This window comes from Aspergillus costaricaensis (assembly GCF_003184835.1).
Source record: "Aspergillus costaricaensis CBS 115574 unplaced genomic scaffold BO79scaffold_16, whole genome shotgun sequence".
Lineage (NCBI taxonomy): Eukaryota > Fungi > Ascomycota > Eurotiomycetes > Eurotiales > Aspergillaceae > Aspergillus > Aspergillus costaricensis.
In genome coordinates this window covers 487,859-509,365 of record NW_020291816.1, presented here as the reverse complement: position 1 = coordinate 509,365, position 21,507 = coordinate 487,859, and the positions used below count along the sequence as shown (strand labels likewise).

The following is a 21,507-nucleotide window of genomic DNA, read 5'->3' as shown; positions in this document are numbered from 1 at the left end:
TCTGATGATGCTGGATCGGGTCAACATCCCAATTCGGTGCCCACTCGCGGTATGGATACTAAGAGAATACTTGTATGAACCGTACGATACTGCTTACTGTATGGTCACAGCGGTCACCGGGAAAATGTTAACTAACGGATCCACTCTCATCACACAATCCAATTTCCCCTGGCGGCCACCGGAAAAACGAGCCTGGAGACCGTGGACGAAATACGGCTAGTCCGTGACTAAATCTAATCTGATCCATGATAAGATGCGAATGCCATCAACACCCGTTGTTGAGGGGTTTTCACTTTTCTCACAAGTCCAGTGGGTACTAAATTAAGCGATGGGGTACATTAGACTATTATTCCATGGTTCTTGTCTCCAAGTAGGTCGAAGGAATTTCCTCACGAGTAATTCGAGGCCAGGACACGGCTGGAAAATTCTGCAGCATGAGTGGCTCCATCGGGTTCTTCCGCCGAATAATGAGCGAGCTACAAGAACAACGCCAGATGATCCGGACGCCCCTTGCCGAACAGGCACATAACGCCGGATGGCTATCTGATTGCGGAGTAATCCGCAGACCGTACGTGAAAGCCCCCTCTTCGGTCTCACAACTTGGAGTTGATCCATTGTGGCGACCGTTTCTCTACAAACGCTCGAATACCTTCGGCAAAATTAGCTCCCTCCACCAGGCGCGGGTACGAGTGTTCCGCCAGCGTCGACACCGCATCCTCCACGCTACCGGCCTCCCAACTCAACCGGATACCCTCTCGGCCAACAATGAGCGCGTCTGGACTGTTATTGCACATGACGCGGGCGATTTGAAGAGCTGCCTGTGCAACATCGTCACCAATATCCACCAACCGAGTCACCAGCCCCCAATCGTAGAGAGTCCTTGCGTCCACGCTGCGGCCAGTCAAGGCAAGGTCCATCGTGCGCTGCAACCCCAATGTCCGGGTCAGGCGTGGCAGGCAGCCGGCCACAGGCACAATTCCTCGCTTGACTTCCGGCAGTGCAAAGATGGCAGACACCGAGGCGATTACAATGTCGCAATTTGCTACCATTTCAAACCCGCCGCCCATGCAAATACCATTGACCGCTGCGATGATGGGTTTCTTGCCGCTTCGTCGGGGCAGGCCTGCTAGTCCGGGCGGGGACATGTCGTTGACAACTCCAGCTTCGTTCATTGCATTCCACTCTACCCGATTAAATAAGTAAGCAATCATGTCAGAGCACAGAAGTCTGTGAGAACGTAGGAAATAAATATACCTTGTAAATCTGCACCAGTGCAAAAGGCTCTCCCGGTACCAGTAATGATACCCACCCAGAAGCTCTCATCCTGGTCGAACAGCTCCCAGACTTTTTGGATCTCTTGACTTGTACCCAGATCAAGAGAATTGAGCTTTTTGGGGCGATTTAAGGTCACCTGGACCACACGCTCGTGGGGAAACGAGACATGGAAATTTGGATGCTGTATGGGATGAGATCGGAGTGACATGGTCGAGGGTGTGAATGATTGATAGGCTTATCTGATTGCGGGACAGCCGGACCAGCTCGCGCTACTTTTATACTTTTGTAAAGGACTATGCTGGGGTCCAGAAGGCGGCATAATATGCGATATCGGTGGGCCCAAGACCGTGCCAAAGGGGGGTCAAGAGCAACCAAGGACGGGCCATTGGCGGACACCCACCTGAGACACCTTCCAAGCTCGTTATCTGTCTTCCTCGGTTGTTCTGTCTAAATTGCCCCGGCTTTCTATATAACCGTTTGCCTCGGTCGCAGCGCTCCAGTTTCATTTCCTCCTTTCTTCTTAAATCGCCCCTTGTCTCTCTTCCCTACATTGTCTTCATTAGACATTTCACAGCGAGCGAGGATGAGTCCCAATACTACTGCCAGCTCCCAGTACCCACTGGTGAAGCTTCCTCATCCCTTTCTGACCGCATACCGCGTGCGCACCGTTGCGGAAGCCGAAACGTCACCAGCCAAACTCAGCTTGACTTTTCATGATCAGCCCCCAGCCGGCCGATCCCCCCCTCAGCCTCTACACCTCGACTCTCTTTCGTGGCTTGAATTAGCACCCCCTTCCCCGAAGACTTGTCCTCCCCCTTCAAACAACACAGCCTGGGCACGAGCCCGTCGCGCACCCAAAACCACATTCCAATGGACTGACACCACACCGACATTGGGGCAGATTTGGAACGTTGTCCATGCTATATACCTTGCCCATCCAACCCATGAATACTTCAGCCTGGCCCTGTCCGGCGCAGGCCAGGATGTCCTTCGCACTGAGCTCCTCGCGACCGGACTTGGCATTGAGCATCCTAAGGCCACACGGCCTGATGACCGCGCAGTCCAGCCTTCTACCGACCTATTGATCCTCCGCAGTTCTTTCTGGCAAGGCGCCGCGTCGCCAATGGGCCCGCGTCCCATCTGGGTGGTGGGCGACGGCACCGATGGCTCTCTGAGAGAGCCTTTATCGCAATACCCACCCATGCCGGAGAACTATCACTTCACGCAGAAGTTTCCCGAGGAGCCCATTTATGCCAGACACCCGATCCGACGGCCCAAGCCAGCTCCTGGCTCGATTGCCTACAGTCGCTATATCCCTGAATTGGATGAGCACTTCTCTCTGGAAGTTGTAGATTGGCAGGATCCAGGCCATTTACAGCTTTTCAATAGCTGGCAGAATGATCCCCGTGTGGCAAAGGGATGGAATGAGACAGGCACACTGGATGAACACCGCGAGTACCTCCGGAAGTTGCACGTTGATCCGCATGTACTTTGCTTGTTTGGGCGCTTCAATGAGACAAGGTTCTCGTACTACGAGCTCTATTGGTCTAAGGTATGCTATTGTCCCCAGATTGTCTCATGGTCGTGTTTTTGACAGCTGCTAACACTGGGATAGGAGGACCATTATGGTGCGCATTATGACGCCCATGACTACGATCGCGGAAGGCATTCGTTGGTGGGCGATGCGTCCTTCCGTGGCGCGAAGCGGGTCAACGCGTGGTATTCGAGTTGCATCCACTACTGCTTCCTGGATGAGCCAAGGACGGTGAACGTGGTGGGTGAGCCACGCGCGACAGGGGCAACGATTCTGTCGTATGAGAATGCGCAGGGTCTGACGATCGGCAAGTACGTCGACCTGGGCCACAAACGGTCAGTTCATTCCATTTGCAGCCGCGAGAAGTGGTTCCAGCTGTGCCCGATATTCTGGGATGGGCGTGAGCGACCGTTGGAATCGGCCGACCGTGCGGCGTGGAATGCCAAGCTGTAAACTGCTTGGTCTGCATCAACGAGAAATGAAAATACGTACTGGCCGGACATGTCCCGGAGACTAGTCCTCCAGTGGAAGCGAGGGCCCCACCGCTGCACTATCTAACCCTAGATAGCAATCTTTCAATACCATACTGTACATTATTCATTTGCTCTGGTCTCCACTTCAATACCGGTCACTTTTCCGCCGTATCCGGCCGCATCGCTGTCGACCACACCACCCCGGAGGAAATATTGGAGTCACCCCAACACCCACAATACCATAATAGCACTGCTCGAGAGACCTTGAATAGATGTATGGACTAAACGGCAACCAGTCGTCAGACTGACTGAAAGGGCACTTGTGGGTTGTGTGGATGTTTGTGTGCAAGCCTAGCTAAATATATCTTTAGAGTCGACGAATGCGCGTTAAATGTAGTACTAGTAATGTCTTCTACAGAGTCTGAGCATTCTACGGTGTTTGCGTGAGTGCCTGGCTTGTATCTTGATATCTCTATTGCTATCTACCATCATAATTATATACATCAACGTAGACATCCGATGTGGATAAAGGTTTCCTGCGCATAACCCACTCAAACCTTGACCAGCTTAATTGCCCCCGTAGTGCGGATAGACATAAGGTGAGGCGAGCAACAGAACTGTTGCTACCAGGCCATATTTCACCCAGTCCCGTCTAGCCCGCAGGCCGGTCGAGTCCTGCGTAGGATATCTATACCCAGTCTCAAGCTGATTGGCAGCATTCCATGTCTCGTGGATCTGCTGTTTCTCCGACAAAGCACAAGATTCATCGGACGTACCACTTCAGAAGGTCAGAAAATCCCAACACACATCATCGTACACGAAGAAAGAAAAAAAGGTGTATTACTCGTTAACCACTGTCTTCAAATGTCCCATGACCTTTTCCACAAGGAATCGTCTTGGCTCTGCCTGATCATCGTTACTGAGGGCATGCGACGCGTTCGGAATGACGGCAGTGTGCTCATCGTCCCAGATCTCTTCGCCCTCCGCACATCCAGCATTTGCGATTCCCCGCCATTTCCTCAACAATGCCTCCTTATCCACCCAGTCAGGAACACTCTGATCCTTACCCGAGTATAGCACCATCAACTTCGCCTTCTCTGCCAACAAGCCTCCGCTCTTTACCTTCCCGAAAGTCTTCTGCAACTGCTCCGGCCCCAAGTCCGAACTGAACATGTCGTCCTCCCCAGGATTACCCGGAGCATCTGGACTCACTAAACTCAACAGCCGCCTCGCCGACAACGGTGTGTTAGCCGGATAGGCGAAGCTAGTCAATTCAATCGGCAGAATCACATCAAACTCTCCACCCTCCCTGATTCTCTTCTCCTCTGCCTCCTTGGCCATATTCACCAGCTTCTCATAGACTGCTTTACACTCCGCAGAAGATCTGCCTCCAAATCCATTCTCCAACACCCACAATATCGCCTCGCGATCCGACACAGGTGCTTGCATGATAGCTCCGTCCAGCGGCAACCGTTCCACATGCTCCAAGTACTTATCAAAGGGTGGTTTGGTGGTATGGGGGTTCGGCCGCGTTAGGTAATGCATAACGCATTGGCTGCCGGTGGAGTGTCCCATCAAGACGATCTTGCTGCTAGCTGCAGAGGCAGAGCCGTATTTATCCGCTTTGTAGTCTTTGATGTAGCGAATACATTGGGCAATCTCGTCGGTATCGCGGTCCAGATGGCCCAGGCCCCAGGATTGGTAGGAGGATGTGAGGTTCAGGGTGAAGAGGGACCAGGGGGTGGAGTGGAGGGCACGGGCTAGGTCGGCCATGTAGGATGTTGTGGCGAGGCCATCGCCGAGGCCGCCGACGAAGAGGAGGGTGTGAGGTTGGGAGAGGGAGGGGGTAGTGGTAGTATATTCGAAGGTTACGAGGGTTTCTGTCTATTTTTGAGGGAATACTGTGTTAGTTTGGTGGGCTGGATGTCGGAGGGGTTAGGAGACTGGACATACGAAGTGGTGGAGGATTCCCGGAAGGCCGCCCTTGGGCCAGAATTTGGAGTACATGTTTGTTTGTTGTGAATTGATTATATGCGTATGGATTTAAGGATGGTGTGTAAGATGAAGTTGTCTTGTGTAGAATCAAGTAGAATAATGTGTGTAGAGTAGTAGGTGCGTGTAAAAGGTTGAGCCAAAATTCCAAAAACAATCACTGCAGCCAGGCTTGGCTTATGTACTTTGTAATCTCTTATCTTTACGGCAGTTGACGGTGTGGCTATCACCGGAACCAAGTACTCCCGGGAATGGAATCCTCGGCTGTTTCAAGAATTTTGTGATGTTGAGGGTGCTGGTGGGGTTCATCAGATAATGAGTGAGACAAATTTGCCATGGATGTATGGTAAGCGGGTGACATTCGGACACCGAAAAGGTGTTTCTGAATACGTAGTATTTCAAAGGCGGTAATAGATGGTATGTGGGTACCTAGGCAGACCCTAATGCGCTTGTCGTATTCTTGATCCACCGGCGGATAAAAGAAATTAGTTGAGAGAATGCGAGATGTCTCCGGCGGTTGTAGCCGTCGGTATATGCAAGATGCGGTGATGCCTTAGTTGTCGCGATGCTAAACTGCATACTGGAAGCGACATAGACGGAGGCCGGAACTACACCAGCTATTCCTGAGCTTTACAGTGATCTCTCTATATATCAATAGGTATTTTGTTTATTATTCTTCTTCGGTCAAGAATTTATAATGATGCAACAGAGGCCAATATACAAATATTGGGGAGTCGCTGGACACCGTCTGCAAGCTATAGCTGCCTGGTTATCCTACATTAGCTGAAACTTTCCTACATGCGACACCAACCCAAGTCAGTATCTGAATCCGAGTAAATGCCACGTGCGAGACGAGTGGACTCTGATTGTGGACTCGAGGTTCCCCAGAGCCTAAACCTCCTACTTTGAGGTCTCAATCGATTCTCCTACTCCAAACTCCATACTCCGTAAATCAACGGGTTATCAGATTAGATCAGATACTCGGCGATAACACTCATTCGGGCTAGGCAGCGCGATTATCATACGACTCGGAAAATGGTAGCATAAATTAGATACCAAAAAAATAGTCTCAGACGTTACTACCTAGTATAGCTTGAACAAAGAGAAAAGTAACAAAAATGGGGGGAAAAGAACAAAAAAAGAAAAAAAAAAAAAAGGAATATGGTGCGCAGCGCACTGCAGAACCCAGTTGCCACCCCCCTGCATCAAGCTGCGCTATAGCTTGACCAGAATATCCATTGAATGAGAGTATCTGCATATCCCATGGCTCGGAGAATTAATTCGTATGAGGGATTAATCACGACAATCCTACCTCCTCACCCAAACTAGCCTGTTTCGGATACCTTAACCAGCTAAATTTCTGGTGGTCTGTGGACCTGCAGCTATCTGATCTGATTAGTTTTATCAATCACCAACCCCACTTGTCACATACTAGAGTCGTTACTAGCGCTCTTTACACTTACTAGCCCAGATACATTTTTTACATACACCACAAACGACCTGTTATCCATCACCCCCACTCAACGACAAATATCCTGATAACTGGACCCACGGGTCGCTCATTTCCGACAGGCCTATGTAACAGCACACAGTAACTAGGCTAGTCAAGAAGACAATAAACAATTAACCAATTCTATGACTCATTTTAATTCCATCGCTGCAAATTACGTAGTATAACCCTTACCTAAGTTCCAGTCCTCGCAAAAGACCGGATCCTACCAAACAACTTAGATCAGATAACTTTTTCCCAGTTACACTTCTCACGCCTGCGGGCTAAATCATGTCATGCCGTGTCTCACTAATTCTCGGCTAGACGCTTGGCGTACGTGGTCTGTGCAAAATTCTTTTGCCCGGTAACTTTCACAAGCCGGCTTGTCTGTCCGTTGGTGCCCGTTTGATCTCGTGTTCCAGTGCTGCAAACTGCAGTATACCCGCAGCCGTGTGGTGGATTCCACCGCCGATCTCGGTAGTATCATAATAAATGATGATAATATTAGGACTGGGGGGGTTGTAAAACTTCACGGGATGTTCGGAAGAGGGTCAGTAGTAATCTGATCCGTTTGTGTTTTCTGGGACCTCGGATCAGATAATAATAATAATATACATGGTGTCCACCTTCCGTGCGTTGGGCACTTATTGAACTTGACCCTGGGTGAAATAATTGCATTGAGATTGAAGTCATTCAGTGGTTCCTAACTACTTGCCCCTCTTTTCCCCCCTCATCCTCTTCTCGCCTCTCATTCTCCTCCCACGCAGCTGGACTGGATTTTACTGAATTGCCGAATGGGCAACACACACACTACAAGTCCGCAGGGACAAGAAGATTCACACGATATGGCAGGTGTACATACACTAGAGGCCGCCGGCCTGGGTGCCGATACTACCCCCTCAGGAATGAAGGAAGAGCTTCTCCTGGTTTCGTGGCTCATTGTGCTCTTGCGTACGAGAGAAGATGGCCAGGCATCCTTTGAATGGGCTTACAAGAGCGACGAGCCCAGTCCAGCCAACCGCTGTCTGTCGACAGAGGTAATGGCCGACTTGCGAAGCAGTGTGGGGCAGACTGCTGCTGCAATTGCTCGCAAGCACACTACTACCCCCGAGATAGCACCATTAGGATCGCTTGCGCTGCTCCTCAGCACCAGCACGCTGTCTCAGACCACTGAGGAGCCGAACGAGGTAAGCCGCGACCGCAACTTATACCGTCGTAACAATTATAAGAGAGCCAGGCTAATGAGATAAACGCACAGGGCATCATTCACCTGGAAGCGCGCTATAATGCCAATAATCTCGAGATCAAGCCCGTTTGGCACTCCGAAGTCATTCTCCCCTATACCCTTACCCGCCACATCAACAGCCTCATCGACACGGTGCAAGTGGTCCTCTCGAACCCCGATGCCACCATTGAAGAGTGCCTCCGTCCGACCGCCAGCGACATCTCTGACATTTGGTCATGGAACCACAAACTCCCCCCAGCATACGACTTCGGCATGCACGAAGTGATCTCGGAACAAGCGCGCAAAACTCCCGACAAGGTCGCAATTGACTCCTGGGACGGCAGTCTCACCTATGGCGTGATCGAGCGATATTCGACGTATGTCGCCTTGAAGATCCAAGAAATGGGCGCGCAGCCGGAAGATTTCATCCCGGTGTGTTTCGAGAAGTCGCGGTGGACCATTGTTGCCGTGTTGGCTGTCATGAAGGCTGGGTGCACATTCGCGATGATGGACCCTACCCTCCCGCTGGCTCGGCTACAGAATATGGCGAAGCAAGTGAATGCACGAACAATGATCTGCTCGTCCATGCAGCAGGACCTGTCGAGAGAGATCATTCAGGATGGAGGGTTGTTTGTTGTGGAGGAGGGTGCGTTCCCGAATGTTCCTCCGCTGGAAGACACCCCAGTTTTACCCAAGGTTCCCTCAACCACCATTATGTACTTGATCTTCACTTCGGGAAGCACGGGAACCCCCAAGGGTGTCAAGGTCTCCCATGGTAGCTACACAAGTAGTGCGTTCCCACGTGCCAAGGCTGTCGGGTATGATGAGAATTCGAGGGTCCTTGATTTCGCATCGTACGCGTTCGATGTCAGTATTGATAGCATGCTTTTGACGCTGGGTAACAACGGCTGCCTCTGCATTCCATCCGATGAGGACCGACTGAACGATATCAACGGCGTTATTCGCAATATGCGCGTCAACTATGCGGGTATTACGCCGTCCGTGGCCCGCATCCTAGAACCGGATGTCATTGCGTCGCTCAGCGGGCTGGGATTGGGAGGTGAGGCTGCGTCGGCCCGCGATGTGACAGTCTGGGGTCAGGAGACGAGGATTATTATTGGATACGGACCGTGTGAGTGCACTATTGGATGCACGGTGAATAGCAGCGCAGCCACCGGGAGGGACTACATCTCCATTGGAACTGGCAATGGTGCGGCTATCTGGATTGTGAACCCTAATGACCATGATGAGCTGATGCCGGTCGGTGCGGTGGGTGAATTGCTGGTGGAGGGTCCAATTGTCGGCCAGGGCTATCTGAATGATCCCGAGAAGACGGCGGCGGCGTTTATTGAGGACCCGAAGTGGCTGGTGGCCGGCCATCAGGGCTACGCTGGACGTCACGGAAGGATGTACAAGACTGGAGATCTCGGAATGTATGATCCTGATGGATCTGGAGGTATCGTTTTTGCGGGACGAAAGGATACCCAGGTTAAGCTGCGCGGACAGCGTGTCGAACTGGGAGAGATCGAGAGTCAGCTCAAGGCCAGACTGCCGTCGGAAGCCACAGTCATTGCGGAGGTGATTGTGCCTCAGGGAACCGGCGGCCAGGCGACCCTGGTAGCCTTTGTTGCCTCTCAGGCCAGTAAGGGCATCGACAGCACCGAAGTCACCTCGGTAGAGCTTCCGGAGGAGCTGAGCAAGACACTGTCTCAGGCCGATGCGGAGGTGAAGAAGGTATTGCCTCGATACATGGTGCCTACAGCATACATTCCCGTCAGTCATGTTCCGGTCTTGATCTCCGGCAAGACGGATCGTCGACGACTGCGTCAGTTTGGCACCACTGTGGACCTGCGCGAGCTGGATCAGGGTGCGGCGAGCACCGCCCATCGGGAGCTCACTGAACTGGAGCAGCGTCTGCGACAGGCCTGGAGTCAGACCTTGAAGGTTGACGCCGAGACCATCCGGCCAGACGACAACTTCTTTGCCCTGGGTGGTGATTCTTTGGCTGCGATGAGACTGGCATCAGTTTGTCGGGCGCAAGGCCTGGATCTGTCAGTCGCCAACACATTTGGCCATCCTACTCTGTCTGCTATGGCCAGTAAGGTCCTCATCTGCGATGTTGAGACCCAGACCGAAATTCCGCCATTCTCGTTGATCTCCCAACCTGCCGAAAGCGCCTGTGAGGAGGCTGCCCAAGTATACGGGTTCGACAAAGCAGCCATCGAGGATATTTATCCCTGCACCCCCACGCAGGAGTCTCTGTTTACCTTCTCGCTCAAGTCAGTCAAGGCATATGTTGCACAGAGACTTGCGTGCATTCCAGCCGACGTGGATATCGACGCCTGGAAGCGCGCCTGGGAGGAGGTCGTCTCAGCCATTCCAATCCTGCGCACCCGTCTGGCTCAGCTCCAGGAACCCGGCCTGCAGCAGGTCGTCCTTAAGGATGGAATCACTTGGAAGCACTCGACTGATCTAGCCCGGTACCTCGAGGAAGATCGTGATGAGAAGATGAACCTCGGAGAGAATCTTGCTCGTTATGCTATCATCGATCACCCCGCTGATGGCAAGCGGTACATGGTCTGGACTGTCCACCATGTTCTTTACGATGGCTGGTCTGAACCCATCGTACTGAAGAAGGTCAGCGAGGTTCTGCAGCGCCAGCAGCCCAAGGTGGAGGCCCAGATGCGGGATTTCGTCAAGTACGTGCGTGACACTGACGAAGCCGCTATGGAGGAGTTCTGGCGTCGCGAACTGAAAGGCGCTGTCGGACCTCAGTTCCCGCGTCTGCCTTCGCGAGACTACCTGCCCATCCCAGATGGCATGATCGAACGGCACATCAACTTGGAGACGAATTCTGGGTCTCCTTTCACCATGGCTACCCTTATCCGGGCTGCTTGGGCACTCGTGGCGTCTCAGTACACCGGCAACGACGACGTTGTCTTTGGCGAGACGCTCACTGGTCGAGACATTCCGCTGGCGGGTGTTGAGAGCATTGTCGGTCCCTTGATTGCCACAGTTCCGGTGCGCATCCATATCAACCGCGCTGGCACCGTTGAATCGTACCTCCAGGCCGTGCAGCAAGGTATATTGTCTCGAACCCCGTACCAGCACATGGGTATGCAGAATATTCGTAAGGTCAGCCATGATGCCCAGCATGCCTGTGAAGCACCCACTGGATTAGTTGTGCAGCCGGAGCCCGAGTACGCGGGCAGCGAGCTTGGCTTCGAGGTTGGGGACGTGGTGCGCGAAGCCCTTCATTTCAACCCTTACCCGCTCATGCTGGGCTGTGGTATCAAGAAGGGCGGCTTCCGCATCTGTGCCAGCTTTGACAGCAGCCTCGTCGAGATTTCGCAGATGGAGCGCATCCTTGCGCAGATCGAAGTTGCTTGCTCGCAGCTGAGCCAAGGTCTCACCCGGAGAATTGACGAGATCTCCTGTCTCCCAGAGGCTGAATTGAATCAGATCTGGCAATGGAACCAAATGGCCCCGCTGTCCTTGAATGAGTCTTCAAAGAGACTTCGCGCCGAAGAGGGCATCAAGGAAGGGTCTAAGTACCCTCCTGCTGTGGTTCCCTGGGTTTGTGATGCACGCAACCCGTCCCTCCTCTCACCCATTGGCTGCGTTGGTGAGCTCTGGCTGGAAGGTGCCATTCTTGCTGGCGAGACGGTAGACTCGCCTGCGTGGCTCGTGTCGGGTAGTTCTGGGTACTCTGGCCGTACTGGACGTGTGCAGGCTACTGGAGACCTGGTCCAGTGGCGCGAGGATAGTAGCCTGGTGTTTGTGGGTCGGAAGGAGAATGTTGTGTCGGTTAAGGGACACGCTGTGAATGTTGCGGAGGTCGAAGCCCAGTTCACCAAAAATCTTCCTCCTACTGTTCGTGCCGCTGCGGCCGTGTCCCAGCCATCGTCTGAGCTGGAGCCCGAATTGGTCGTCTTCATCGAGCAGCCAACCTCCATCCAAGATAGTCTGGAGCTACTGCCTACACAACAGGAAATCCGCTGCGATGCAGACTCCCAAAGCTTTGAGGCAACCGTCTGTGCCTCGATCTCCGTCAGCCTGGCCGTGGCATTGAAGAAGCTCGACAAGTTCATCCACGACTCACTCCCATCCTACATGGCGCCCTTTGCCTACATTGTGGTGGACCGGGTGCCCAACCATAACGTCCTCAACCAACTCGCCTCTAGCATTCCGCGCGACATGCTCGTTCAACTGAGAGATGCCTCTAAGCAGGCATTGGCTAAGGCCGCCGCGCAGACCAACCTGACACCTTCCGAGGCTATCCTCCGGTCCGCATGGGCCACCATCCTCAAGCTTAGTCCGGAACAAATCGACGTTGATGACAACTTCTTCCGCCTTGGTGGCGACTCTGTTCTTGCTATGAAGCTTGTGTCCAGCCTGCGTGCCCAAGGACACGGTCTGACCGTGGCTGACATCTTCCAGCGCATGCGTCTCGGGGATGCTGCCAAGGCACTGCGGGTGAATGTTGTATCAAAGGAAGAGAAGGTCCAGCCTTACCATCCCTTCTCGACTATTGGCCAGCAAGATAACCTGGAGTCCTTCTTGTCTGAGGTGATCCGTCCCAAGCTGGCAAACCCTGAGTGGTCTATTCGCGACGTCCTCCCAGTCACCGATATCCAAGCCCTCGATGTCCGCGGTACTGTTCAGGCACCGCGCACTTCCATCCAGTACACCATGTTGTACTTCGACCAGGACATCAACCGCGAACAATTGCACCGGGCCTGCCACGAGCTCGTCAAGGCACACGACATCCTGCGCACCGTCTTCGTCGAGCACGGCTCCAGCTTCCTCCAAGTTGTTCTCGATGATATCACAGCCCCCATAGCGATTCACGAAACCACTTCCACTCTCGAAGACGCTGTCAACTCAATCTGTAAGACACACTCCGAGACCGCCTTCCAGCTCGGCTCCTCTTTCACCCAATTCCTTCATATCGAACACACCCCGACCCAGCAATCCTGCCTCATCCTCGGTCTCTCGCACGCCCAATACGACGGCGTCTCTCTACCCTTGCTCCTCCGCGACCTCGAAACTCTCTACACATCCGGCCAAATCCCCACCCCGACTCCCTTCTCCTCCTACATCTCTCACACCCTCTCGCCGACTCCTCAAAGCAGAGCCCTCACCTACTGGAAGAACCTCCTCCAAGGATCTACCCCCTCCGTTCTTCCAACTCAACAACAACAAGGCTCAAAATCCATTTTCCACACCGCTCCCATCCCCCTTCCCTTCCCCTTCAACCTCGAAGGAATCACAACCGCCACCCTCCTCACCTCCTCCTGGGCACTCCTCCTCGCCCGCCGTCTCCAAACCCAAGACATCACCTTCGCGACCGTCACCTCAGGCCGAACCCTCTCTTCCCTCCCTAGCCCAGATTCTATCGTCGGCTCCTGCTACCAGCTCACGCCCACCCGGGTCCAAATCCAACCCAGCTGGCAGGCAATGGACTTCCTGCGCGCCGTGCAATCGCAGGCTGCGGAATCTGCCGAGTATGATTTCCTGGGTCTAGACAAGATTGGCAATGCTCTGAACTGGGGTAAGAGTGTTGGGTCTGTGGTTCATCACCAGGACTGGGATGATTTCGATGAGATGCCTTTTGCGGGAGGCAAGTGCAAGGTTGATATTTTGAACCCGGATGGTGATGCGGCCGACCCAATGAAGGTTGTTTCGTTTGTTAAGGAAGGTGTCATGCATGTTGGTGTTGTAGGTTGGGAGGGAGAGGAATCTGTTGTGGATGAGGTTTTGAATGAGTTGGTTGGTGTTGTTGGGGAATTGGTTGGTGGTGGTGAGGTGAGGGTTTGATTGTCTGATGTTTTGTTATTTGCGTATGTTTGAATGTTGCATATATCATTTGAATAGAGTTTTGAGTCTTTAGCAAAGTAGCTACGTTAATAAAATGGCTTTACTACTTTCATTACTTTTCTAGTCTGGAAGATGGCGCCGGGGAGGAAGAGGTCACGTAGGTATATGATGCCGCCATTTACGAGGTCGGTTGTGTACATTATGCTCAATGGTAGCATTCAGCCTCGTTAGCGAACTGTCACTCGAGTTCCAATGATACTACATACATCCCAGACAAAGAGCCAGGCTTCTACCGAAACTATTCGACCTAAACTATGTCAAAAGACCCGTCATGACAGGGCATATAGTCCCACAATCAAAGCAGGCTTTTTCAATAAGATCAGTCGACGTCCACCTTCCACAACGTTGACGCATCAAATATCGTCTCCTCCATCCAACATCCCAACTCTTCCAAGCCCAACACCTCTCTCAAGTACCGTCTTGCCAGCTCTCTCTGTCCGTTCGCCCGGCCCAGGTAAAACACAGCATCTTCCGCCGGGTTCGCATGTGCGGCCCGAATCTGCTGCGGCAAATGCTCCATCAAAATCAACAGCCAGCGCCCAAATGCATTATTCAAGCCCACAGCCCATTCTGTAATCTCCGGATCATCGGCCGGAACAGACTCCGCACTGGCGCGCACGAGAAGCTGGAAGAACGTTGTGTCATGCCGGGCGAACCGGACAGCCGTGCGGAAATGTTCTGCGGGGAGGACGTAAGGAACAGCAGTAGTTGGATTGAGGGATTGGTTCTCGCTGCGGAAGTGGTATTCATCGATTTTGAGGAGGGTGGATAAGGCGGCTGAGTTGTTCTCGATGAGGGCATTATGGATGCCAATTTGCAGGGATTCATGGGACACAGAGACAGTCGGTTTGACGAGGTCGGCGCGGTTCAACCCGCTGGCTATGCGGAGGAGTTCGAGGTAGGTGACGTGATCAGAGGTAGAGAGGTCTTCGACGAGTTTATCGGGAATTAGAAGAACGCCTAGGACGGGGTAGGTCGTTGATTGGTTGGTTTCATGGTGGGCGATTGTTACTGAGACTAGGGGTGCTACAGTAAGGGTATAGTGATTGGCTCCGTTGCTGTCGGTTCCTTCAAAGACGCGAGTGTCTTCTTTCTGAGCGAGGAATCGGGTCAATGAATCTTGATCATGCGGGGCCATGCTGATTCCTGCACCGAACCAGTGCCGTTGGATGGTGAGGTTCATAAGGTCCGGGAGCTGTGTTAGAAGCCGCTGTATCGTGCACCATTTGCAGCGAAGGATGGTGTCCTGGAGGTGTCTCCGCTCCGCATGGCTGAGAGGGTGGTAATCGACTGGTCGAAGGATCCTGGATATTGCGGTCTCTGTGGCCTGGTTTCTAACTCCTGTAGGAGCAGATGAGTCATCCCAAAACGCCAACAAGATCAACGCTCTGTATATGCGCTCACTTGAAACGGTTGCGCCTAGGGCGGAGGAGCAGCGAGCGAAGTTCACATTGAGAGAGTATAAGAAGATCTTTTCAATCAACTCGACGGGGAGAGATTCCAGGATCGATTGCCGGGGTTTGGTGGGTTTGACGACGAGTAGACGAGCTCGTTTGTGGCTTCGCGCCTGTGATGATTCGAGCTTTGTCTGGTGAGATATCATGGGTCGCCCACCCTTGGGTCCACTGGGTTTTGGTTTGGGGGCTCCATCATCAGGGGATTTTCTCCTGCGACCGCGAACCCGTATGGGCGTGAGCATACCCGGCTAAGTTTTTTCAGCAGGACTGCTTGGTGTGCTTCATCCATCCATATCTAGTGACTTGCTTAAGCATGGAAGAGGGCTGAGAAACTTGAAGCATCGGAAATTGTTCTGGAACATAGGCCCCGGTCCTACTTTGATCCGATCATTCCCCTACCGAAGTAAGATAAATACTCCGTGCAGGTACTGGCTTATGGCTTCAAGCTACAATTGGGCATGACCCATGGATGGCAACTCAGGGACCACTGGGCTGCGATGAAAGGAACTAGAGAGGTCTTGGGGAAGAAGAGAGTATATTCTGAACGTGATCATATGGCTTCACTGCCCAGATTTACTGTACAGGTTTGAGCTAGGGCTAGTAGAATACATCGCTAGTGAAGGTTACGGGGGGTGACGAATAGCTCGAGACGTGTGCCAGGCAGATCCGATATGCCAGAGGAAAGGAAGTAGGGTAGCCCCTAGGTCATCCCATCACAGCCCGTCACAATATCGTTGCCTCAAGACAACGAAGCGCCTGCACCTAACTCAGCGGGCTTGAACAGGTCAAAAAGTCCGCAATGAATTAAATGGTTACATTCAGACGCTGACTCACTGATATGTTGCCTCGTAGGCTGGGATAGTGGTTGACGACGCCACATTTCGACCCCCAATAAGAAGGCAGTGACATTACGTCCGCATGCTGGTGGATTTTGGTCTTGATCAGCTCCGTCAACACAATCCTCCTAATTTGATTTGCATCCAGCAGTTCAATCATTTCTTCTTCTTTTCGAGATCCTTAATAAGCCTTGAGACATCCTCCGCATCAGAACTAAGTTCTAGGCGGTTGTAAAGATCCTTGGCCTCATAATAATACTTCAGTGCCTCCTCTGGTTTATTATGGAACACTGCCAACTGTCCCAGCATAACCTTAGCCGACGCACAGCTGTGATCGCACTCCGCAGAATCTTCGGAAGGTTCGACCTTCTCAGCCCTCTCAATCGCGCCCTGAGCCCACTTGCGTGCGGCCTCGATAGCCTCAGCACGCGAAACACCAGGGTCCGACGATGGTGCGACACCGTCTAGAGCTGGGTAGCCGATACAGCCACTGATGTTGTACATGAGGGTGACCTGTTTGCATGATGGAACCCCGCCTTCATTGGCATTGATGAGGTCAAAGGCGCGCAGATACAACGGCAAAGAAAGGTCCAACTTCCCCTTGGAGGCATAGTGTTGGCCCAACTCGGATAGAGCGGTTCCGATTTCCGTTAGAGTCAACCAGTTGCCACCGCCGATGGGGACCTTGGCTTGGTGTCGACGTTGCACTTCGCCGAGGGATAGTTGAACGGCAAATTCGAGCGCTTCTTCGGCCTTTTTGTCATCCTGTACATAATCACTCTTATATAGTTCCGCGAGCTTTACGGACATACCCACAACCTTGGCGAGAGTCTTCTCTACTTGTTCATACTCATAGATCTCCGCCTGCTTCATCTTCTCGTATGACTCTGCAATGGCGGGGTCGACCTTCATTGGCTCAGCGGCCAATTCGCCTTTCTCTGTGGAGGGCCCGCGGGCAAAGAAATAATCGCTTTCCCCCCTTTTAAATGCCTCTGTTTCCATATTCGTCTTCACCCAGTGATATGCATCTGCTCGTGTCTTCTCCAAGACTTGGATAGCAGCTGGCACTAGCCCCGCCATTTCTAGACACTTGGTAACCTGCAATCTGATCCCCATCACTTCGTCCGAGTAAGGGTGCATTTGCAGTTCCGCTGCTAACTTGATTGCCTCGCTGTATGCGTCGATGGCTTTCACGGGATTCAGCTTCACGTCGGTGTAGTAGATTGCCGTACGGAGACGTTCTGCAACCGGTGGCGGGAACTTGTGGTATTGCGGGCCGACTTCTGTGGCTTCCTTGTAGGCGATGTAGCTAAAGATTGCGGTTGCGGTGGCGACGGAGAGGAGTGCGAGGGGAAGGAGAATGGGGTTGTTGCGCCAAATGCCACGGGAGGCTTCCTGGTAACCGCGCTTCATCTTCTGCGCGAAGGAGAGGGGACGAGTCTGGATGGTGGTGGCTTGGACGGTTCGTAGGAGAGATGTGGGAGCAGCACCGGTCGGCCGTGAACGGAGGATGGAGGGTATTGTGCGTGTCGAGAATGACGAGGATGAGAATGCATGTTGATGATGGCGATGTGCAAGGGTCCTTGGAATGGCGACAGCGCGCCGGGATGCTGCGCCTAACATTGTGGGATATTTATCAAGACTTTCAGGTTGATAGCACCGAGCTATTCCTTAGTTGTTGTACAGACAAGACAAGAGACTCTGGAGCTGCGGAATGCGGAAGCGGGCCGGGACGGACAATGGATAGTCCGATCGGATCATCCCAGCTTCATGGCCGTCATAGTCACGTGCAAAGGGGTCAGGTCATTTGAGCTCTCGCGCGGAGGTCGTTTGACCTACAATCATTTGTATTGATTGGCATATTTTTGGCCGCGACTACTGAGCCTCCGGGTCAGTGGACCAGTCCTTCATGTGGACCTATTGAAGAAATCTTCCTCCATTCCCTCCCCTTTTTTCTCCCTAACAGCCATCAATTGCCTCACGTCTCCAACCTTTGAGAAGCGAAAGACTGTACATCCCCGAGTATCCGCATAAGGATGGCCAAATCCGCCAGGCGAGGCCCCAAGGGCAAGGCCTCAGTTACTCCCTCCGCTACCTCGTCGGGAACTTCCACTCCCAGCTCGCAAAATGGCCCTATCCCTCCGTTCGTTCGAGCACCGGAACCTCTGAAACCGCTCCTCGACTCGCTTTCTCCGCGCGAAGTCTACCTTATCCACGTCGATACCTGCCCGGTGGACATCAAGAAACAAACCTTCATCGTTCCTTGTGCAATTAATGCCATCGTTGTCGGTCTCCTCGCTTTCCGAGTCTACATGGTCCGCAACATGTATCCCGCCATGATAGCAGCGCTGGTCGGGATGAACAACTCTATGACGGTGGACACAACGACAATGGACTGGGCCGAAGTTTTCATGGTGGCTCTGCGTCGCATAGGAACTGTTCTTTTTGATTACTTCCTGTTTACTGTGTTCCTGGCCTGGCCTATCCGCTTCCTCTTCGGAGCAGTCAGATGGCGACGCAATATCGGCTTCCAGCCATACGAGATTATTGTTCGGCGAAGCCAACCTGACATGACCCAGGGCCTCAAACGTGATCGCTGGATCCGCGAAGACGAGGAAACACGAGACAAGATCGTTGCGGCGGTCACGCCGGAGCGTATCAGAAAGACGGGATACCTGCTTATAGATCAGGACTTCGACCTGGACTACAACGCCATGATTAAGGCTCACGAGATGGTCGACAAGCCGAAATCGGATGACAAGGTCTCATTGGAAGAATTCCGCACGGCAGTTTTGGTGAACACGGATGCCCATGGCTGGTTGATCTGGCATGTCGGAGATGAGAACGAGAGGAATAATCCTGATACTATCAACATCCCAGCCGACCCGGCCCGATCTGCCCAAAGAGATCAGATCTTGGTATTTAAGGACAAACTGACAGCCATGGGCAAGGAGGACCTTTTCTACCGGTGGGTTGAGTTGGTTCAATACGAGAGTACCCAGCCGGGTGGATTCACGCCGGAAAGGCAACAGTCCGCCATGCTTCAGGTAAAGCAGCTCTTTGAAGAAAACGATGTCGATTTCTCCAAGTTCTGGGAGGATGTGGGTGGGTTGGAGGAGTTCACCGAGCAGCTTGATTAGTGACTGCATCTCCGCTTCGTATATGTATCTTTCTTCCATTCCATCCCTGTTTATCCAATCTATTACAGGGATCTTGAGGAATTCAGGCGTTCGAAATCGCTCGAAGTGTGCGATTCGACTCACCTCTTCGAATTCCCTTCCGCTCCATGAGATGAGCCGAACTGCGGGTGCCAGCCTGCTTATACGTCTATAATGCACCGGCGAACGCCTGCGAGGAGTGCCAATAAGAACACAGGCAAGGACAACACCTACGGCAAACTCTCTACGGCAATAGAGGACGCAGGCTTCCGGTGACGCTGCTTTGATAGCGGGAGATTCGTTTCACCCTGATAATCGGTTCCTTCTTGCTTTCCTCTCAACTCCGTCAATCGACTCTTGGCAGCCGCCAACTTCACTAGACTATTGGTGCCAGAAAAATCTACCCAAGACGATCGCGTAGGAGTATCTGAACGGACGGGAATCCCGCCTCCGCCCATAACTGGGCGCCGGGTTTGGTACCTTGCAGCTGACTACAGCGACGGGCGCCGCGGAAACAAAGTGGGATTAGCCTGCGTTAATTTGCAGGAGGATGGTTGATGACCTTTCTTGGGGGTGGTGGAATTGTCTTAACTGATTGAGGTCTTGTCTCCAGAATGTATGTTGTATACTACGTATGAAGGCTGCGTATGCTCTTGAAGAGCGAAGGTACTGCTTAATGGACTATTTCAAAAAGAAAAAAAGTGAGCTGCACGCATGTTCTTCAAATTATCGGGACATATTAGCAACAAGAATAATTCTGTTAGCTCGAGAGTAGCATATACCATATCTATGGAAGTCAATAGCACAAATACAGCACAATACCATCTGCTGCCCATCGTCCGGCTGACGGCTTGGGCTTGAGCCGTCATCACTATCATTTTGCGTCTCCGTGGATTCTCTACCATGATTCTTATTGATTGGTTTCTTTCTTTCCATGTTCTGCTTTCTCAACCTCTTCCAATGCCTTCCGTATCATCTCCTGTGTACTTTCCCTAGGGAACTCCCGTTGTGCCGCCTTCAGTCCATCTTTCCAGAGGCGCCATCTATCCATGTGCATATCTCGGCGCGGAGTTTGGTCCTCATCCCCGAAGAGCCGTCCAACCTGACAGTTCTCCCATACGCGCTGACCGGCGTATATATACCAGATACATGCAGTGCGTACAGCCTCCTCTATCAACGGCCCTTCCTCAAACGCTGATCGACACGAATAGAATGCATACAGAGATGCGTCTAAAAGATGGCAGAGGTGCTCTACTCTCCTCGTAAGGTGCGCCATGAAGGCATTCCGGTTCTCCCACTCCTGAAGATCACTTGGAGGATACTCCTTTTGGGGATCCTCATCTACCTGCCGGGCATATTCTGAAAGATTTAGCCGCGGAATTAAGCAACAAAATGAATGAGGGGTGTAGGGATGATATACCAGGCTTGAAATTGAAATAATAACAATCAGTCAAATATATGCTCAGGTATGGAACCTCAGTCCATATCTTTTGATCAACGGCTGTTGGCTCTTCGCCTGTGGCAGGATCAATAACCTTGGTACGGTGCAGCTCGAAAATAAAGTCGATGAGTTTGTCTTGCTGATCTGGTGGAGTGATGTTTGCGGTGTCCACAACTTTGGTCATGGCATACCACGTATGATTACCATCGATATCAGAGGGGGATTCGGATTCCTGTCTCTCCTGATGTAAGACCTCGCGAACGCGAAGGAGTTTCTGGACTGCCTCGGCGGGAGAGACAGCAGGGTTTTGAACTAGCTCATCGATGACTGGATATTCTGGTCGGGGAAGTGAATCTTCATTGAGGCCTTCCATGGGGAGAGATGGCTTGAGAGTAGGGTGTTGGAGTTAGGAGGCTGAGTGGACCAAGTTTCCAGACATGACTTGAGAGGTTTAAATAAAGGGCGTTGGGGCTGTGTAGAAGCGGCCAGCACTAAGGATTGTTCAGCCAACAACTATTTCCTACACGCCACCTTCGCCGTCCAGCAAAAGAGCATGGAATGTAAGGCTGCCCCACTTTACGCAAAGCAGATCCCCTCATCTGACAGGATATCCCAAGGAGAAAGGATGCTGAGTGCCGCTGGCCGGTAACTTAGCTACAGCCTCAAAGATCGCCCGGCCCCCATTTTTCTCGTGGACCAAGTCGCTCTGCTAATTTATAGACAGAGATATGAGTAGCATAAGATAAG

At 52.4% G+C, this 21,507-nt stretch overlaps 8 protein-coding genes across 8 annotated transcripts; 3 read left to right on the top strand and 5 right to left on the bottom strand.

Annotated features, from left to right (window-relative positions):
• Positions 1 to 593: 593 nt before the first annotated feature.
• sidH (enoyl-CoA hydratase/isomerase family protein) lies at positions 594 to 1,483 on the bottom strand (the record flags this gene model as incomplete). The annotated part of the gene is made up of 2 exons (XM_025686929.1): positions 594 to 1,183; positions 1,255 to 1,483. The coding sequence occupies 2 exons, from the start codon at positions 1,481 to 1,483 to the stop codon at positions 594 to 596; spliced, it is 819 nt and encodes a 272-aa protein (XP_025539470.1).
• A 375-nt stretch (positions 1,484 to 1,858) lies between these two features.
• BO79DRAFT_265995 (GNAT family N-acetyltransferase) lies at positions 1,859 to 3,262 on the top strand (the record flags this gene model as incomplete). The annotated part of the gene is made up of 2 exons (XM_025686928.1): positions 1,859 to 2,827; positions 2,891 to 3,262. 2 exons carry the CDS (start codon positions 1,859 to 1,861, stop codon positions 3,260 to 3,262), a joined length of 1,341 nt encoding a protein of 446 aa, XP_025539469.1.
• Positions 3,263 to 3,789: 527 nt separating this feature from the next.
• Positions 3,790 to 5,388, bottom strand: BO79DRAFT_195187 (siderophore biosynthesis lipase/esterase). Its single transcript, XM_025681118.1, has 2 exons — positions 5,236 to 5,388; positions 3,790 to 5,166 (listed from the first exon to the last, which is right to left on the bottom strand). The coding sequence occupies exons 1-2, from the start codon at positions 5,287 to 5,289 to the stop codon at positions 4,123 to 4,125; spliced, it is 1,098 nt and encodes a 365-aa protein (XP_025539468.1). The 5' UTR covers positions 5,290 to 5,388; the 3' UTR covers positions 3,790 to 4,122.
• Positions 5,389 to 7,608: 2,220 nt separating this feature from the next.
• Positions 7,609 to 13,808, top strand: sidD (nonribosomal peptide synthase SidD; the record flags this gene model as incomplete). Its single annotated transcript, XM_025684739.1, has 3 exons — positions 7,609 to 7,950; positions 8,022 to 8,270; positions 8,307 to 13,808. The coding sequence occupies 3 exons, from the start codon at positions 7,609 to 7,611 to the stop codon at positions 13,806 to 13,808; spliced, it is 6,093 nt and encodes a 2,030-aa protein (XP_025539467.1).
• Positions 13,809 to 14,031: 223 nt separating this feature from the next.
• BO79DRAFT_195180 (uncharacterized protein) lies at positions 14,032 to 15,616 on the bottom strand. The gene has a single exon (XM_025681117.1). The coding sequence runs from the start codon at positions 15,565 to 15,567 to the stop codon at positions 14,188 to 14,190; it is 1,380 nt and encodes a 459-aa protein (XP_025539466.1). The 5' UTR covers positions 15,568 to 15,616; the 3' UTR covers positions 14,032 to 14,187.
• Positions 15,617 to 15,905: 289 nt separating this feature from the next.
• On the bottom strand, positions 15,906 to 17,826 carry BO79DRAFT_209162 (TPR domain protein). The gene has a single exon (XM_025682553.1). It carries the CDS (start codon positions 17,782 to 17,784, stop codon positions 16,318 to 16,320), a length of 1,467 nt encoding a protein of 488 aa, XP_025539465.1. The 5' UTR covers positions 17,785 to 17,826; the 3' UTR covers positions 15,906 to 16,317.
• A 195-nt stretch (positions 17,827 to 18,021) lies between these two features.
• BO79DRAFT_17134 (uncharacterized protein) lies at positions 18,022 to 19,425 on the top strand. The gene has a single exon (XM_025679570.1). The coding sequence runs from the start codon at positions 18,198 to 18,200 to the stop codon at positions 19,299 to 19,301; it is 1,104 nt and encodes a 367-aa protein (XP_025539464.1). The 5' UTR covers positions 18,022 to 18,197; the 3' UTR covers positions 19,302 to 19,425.
• A 725-nt stretch (positions 19,426 to 20,150) lies between these two features.
• Positions 20,151 to 21,133, bottom strand: BO79DRAFT_287649 (DUF3632 domain-containing protein; the record flags this gene model as incomplete). Its single annotated transcript, XM_025688611.1, has 2 exons — positions 20,151 to 20,678; positions 20,740 to 21,133. 2 exons carry the CDS (start codon positions 21,131 to 21,133, stop codon positions 20,230 to 20,232), a joined length of 843 nt encoding a protein of 280 aa, XP_025539463.1. The 3' UTR covers positions 20,151 to 20,229.
• Positions 21,134 to 21,507: the final 374 nt, after the last annotated feature.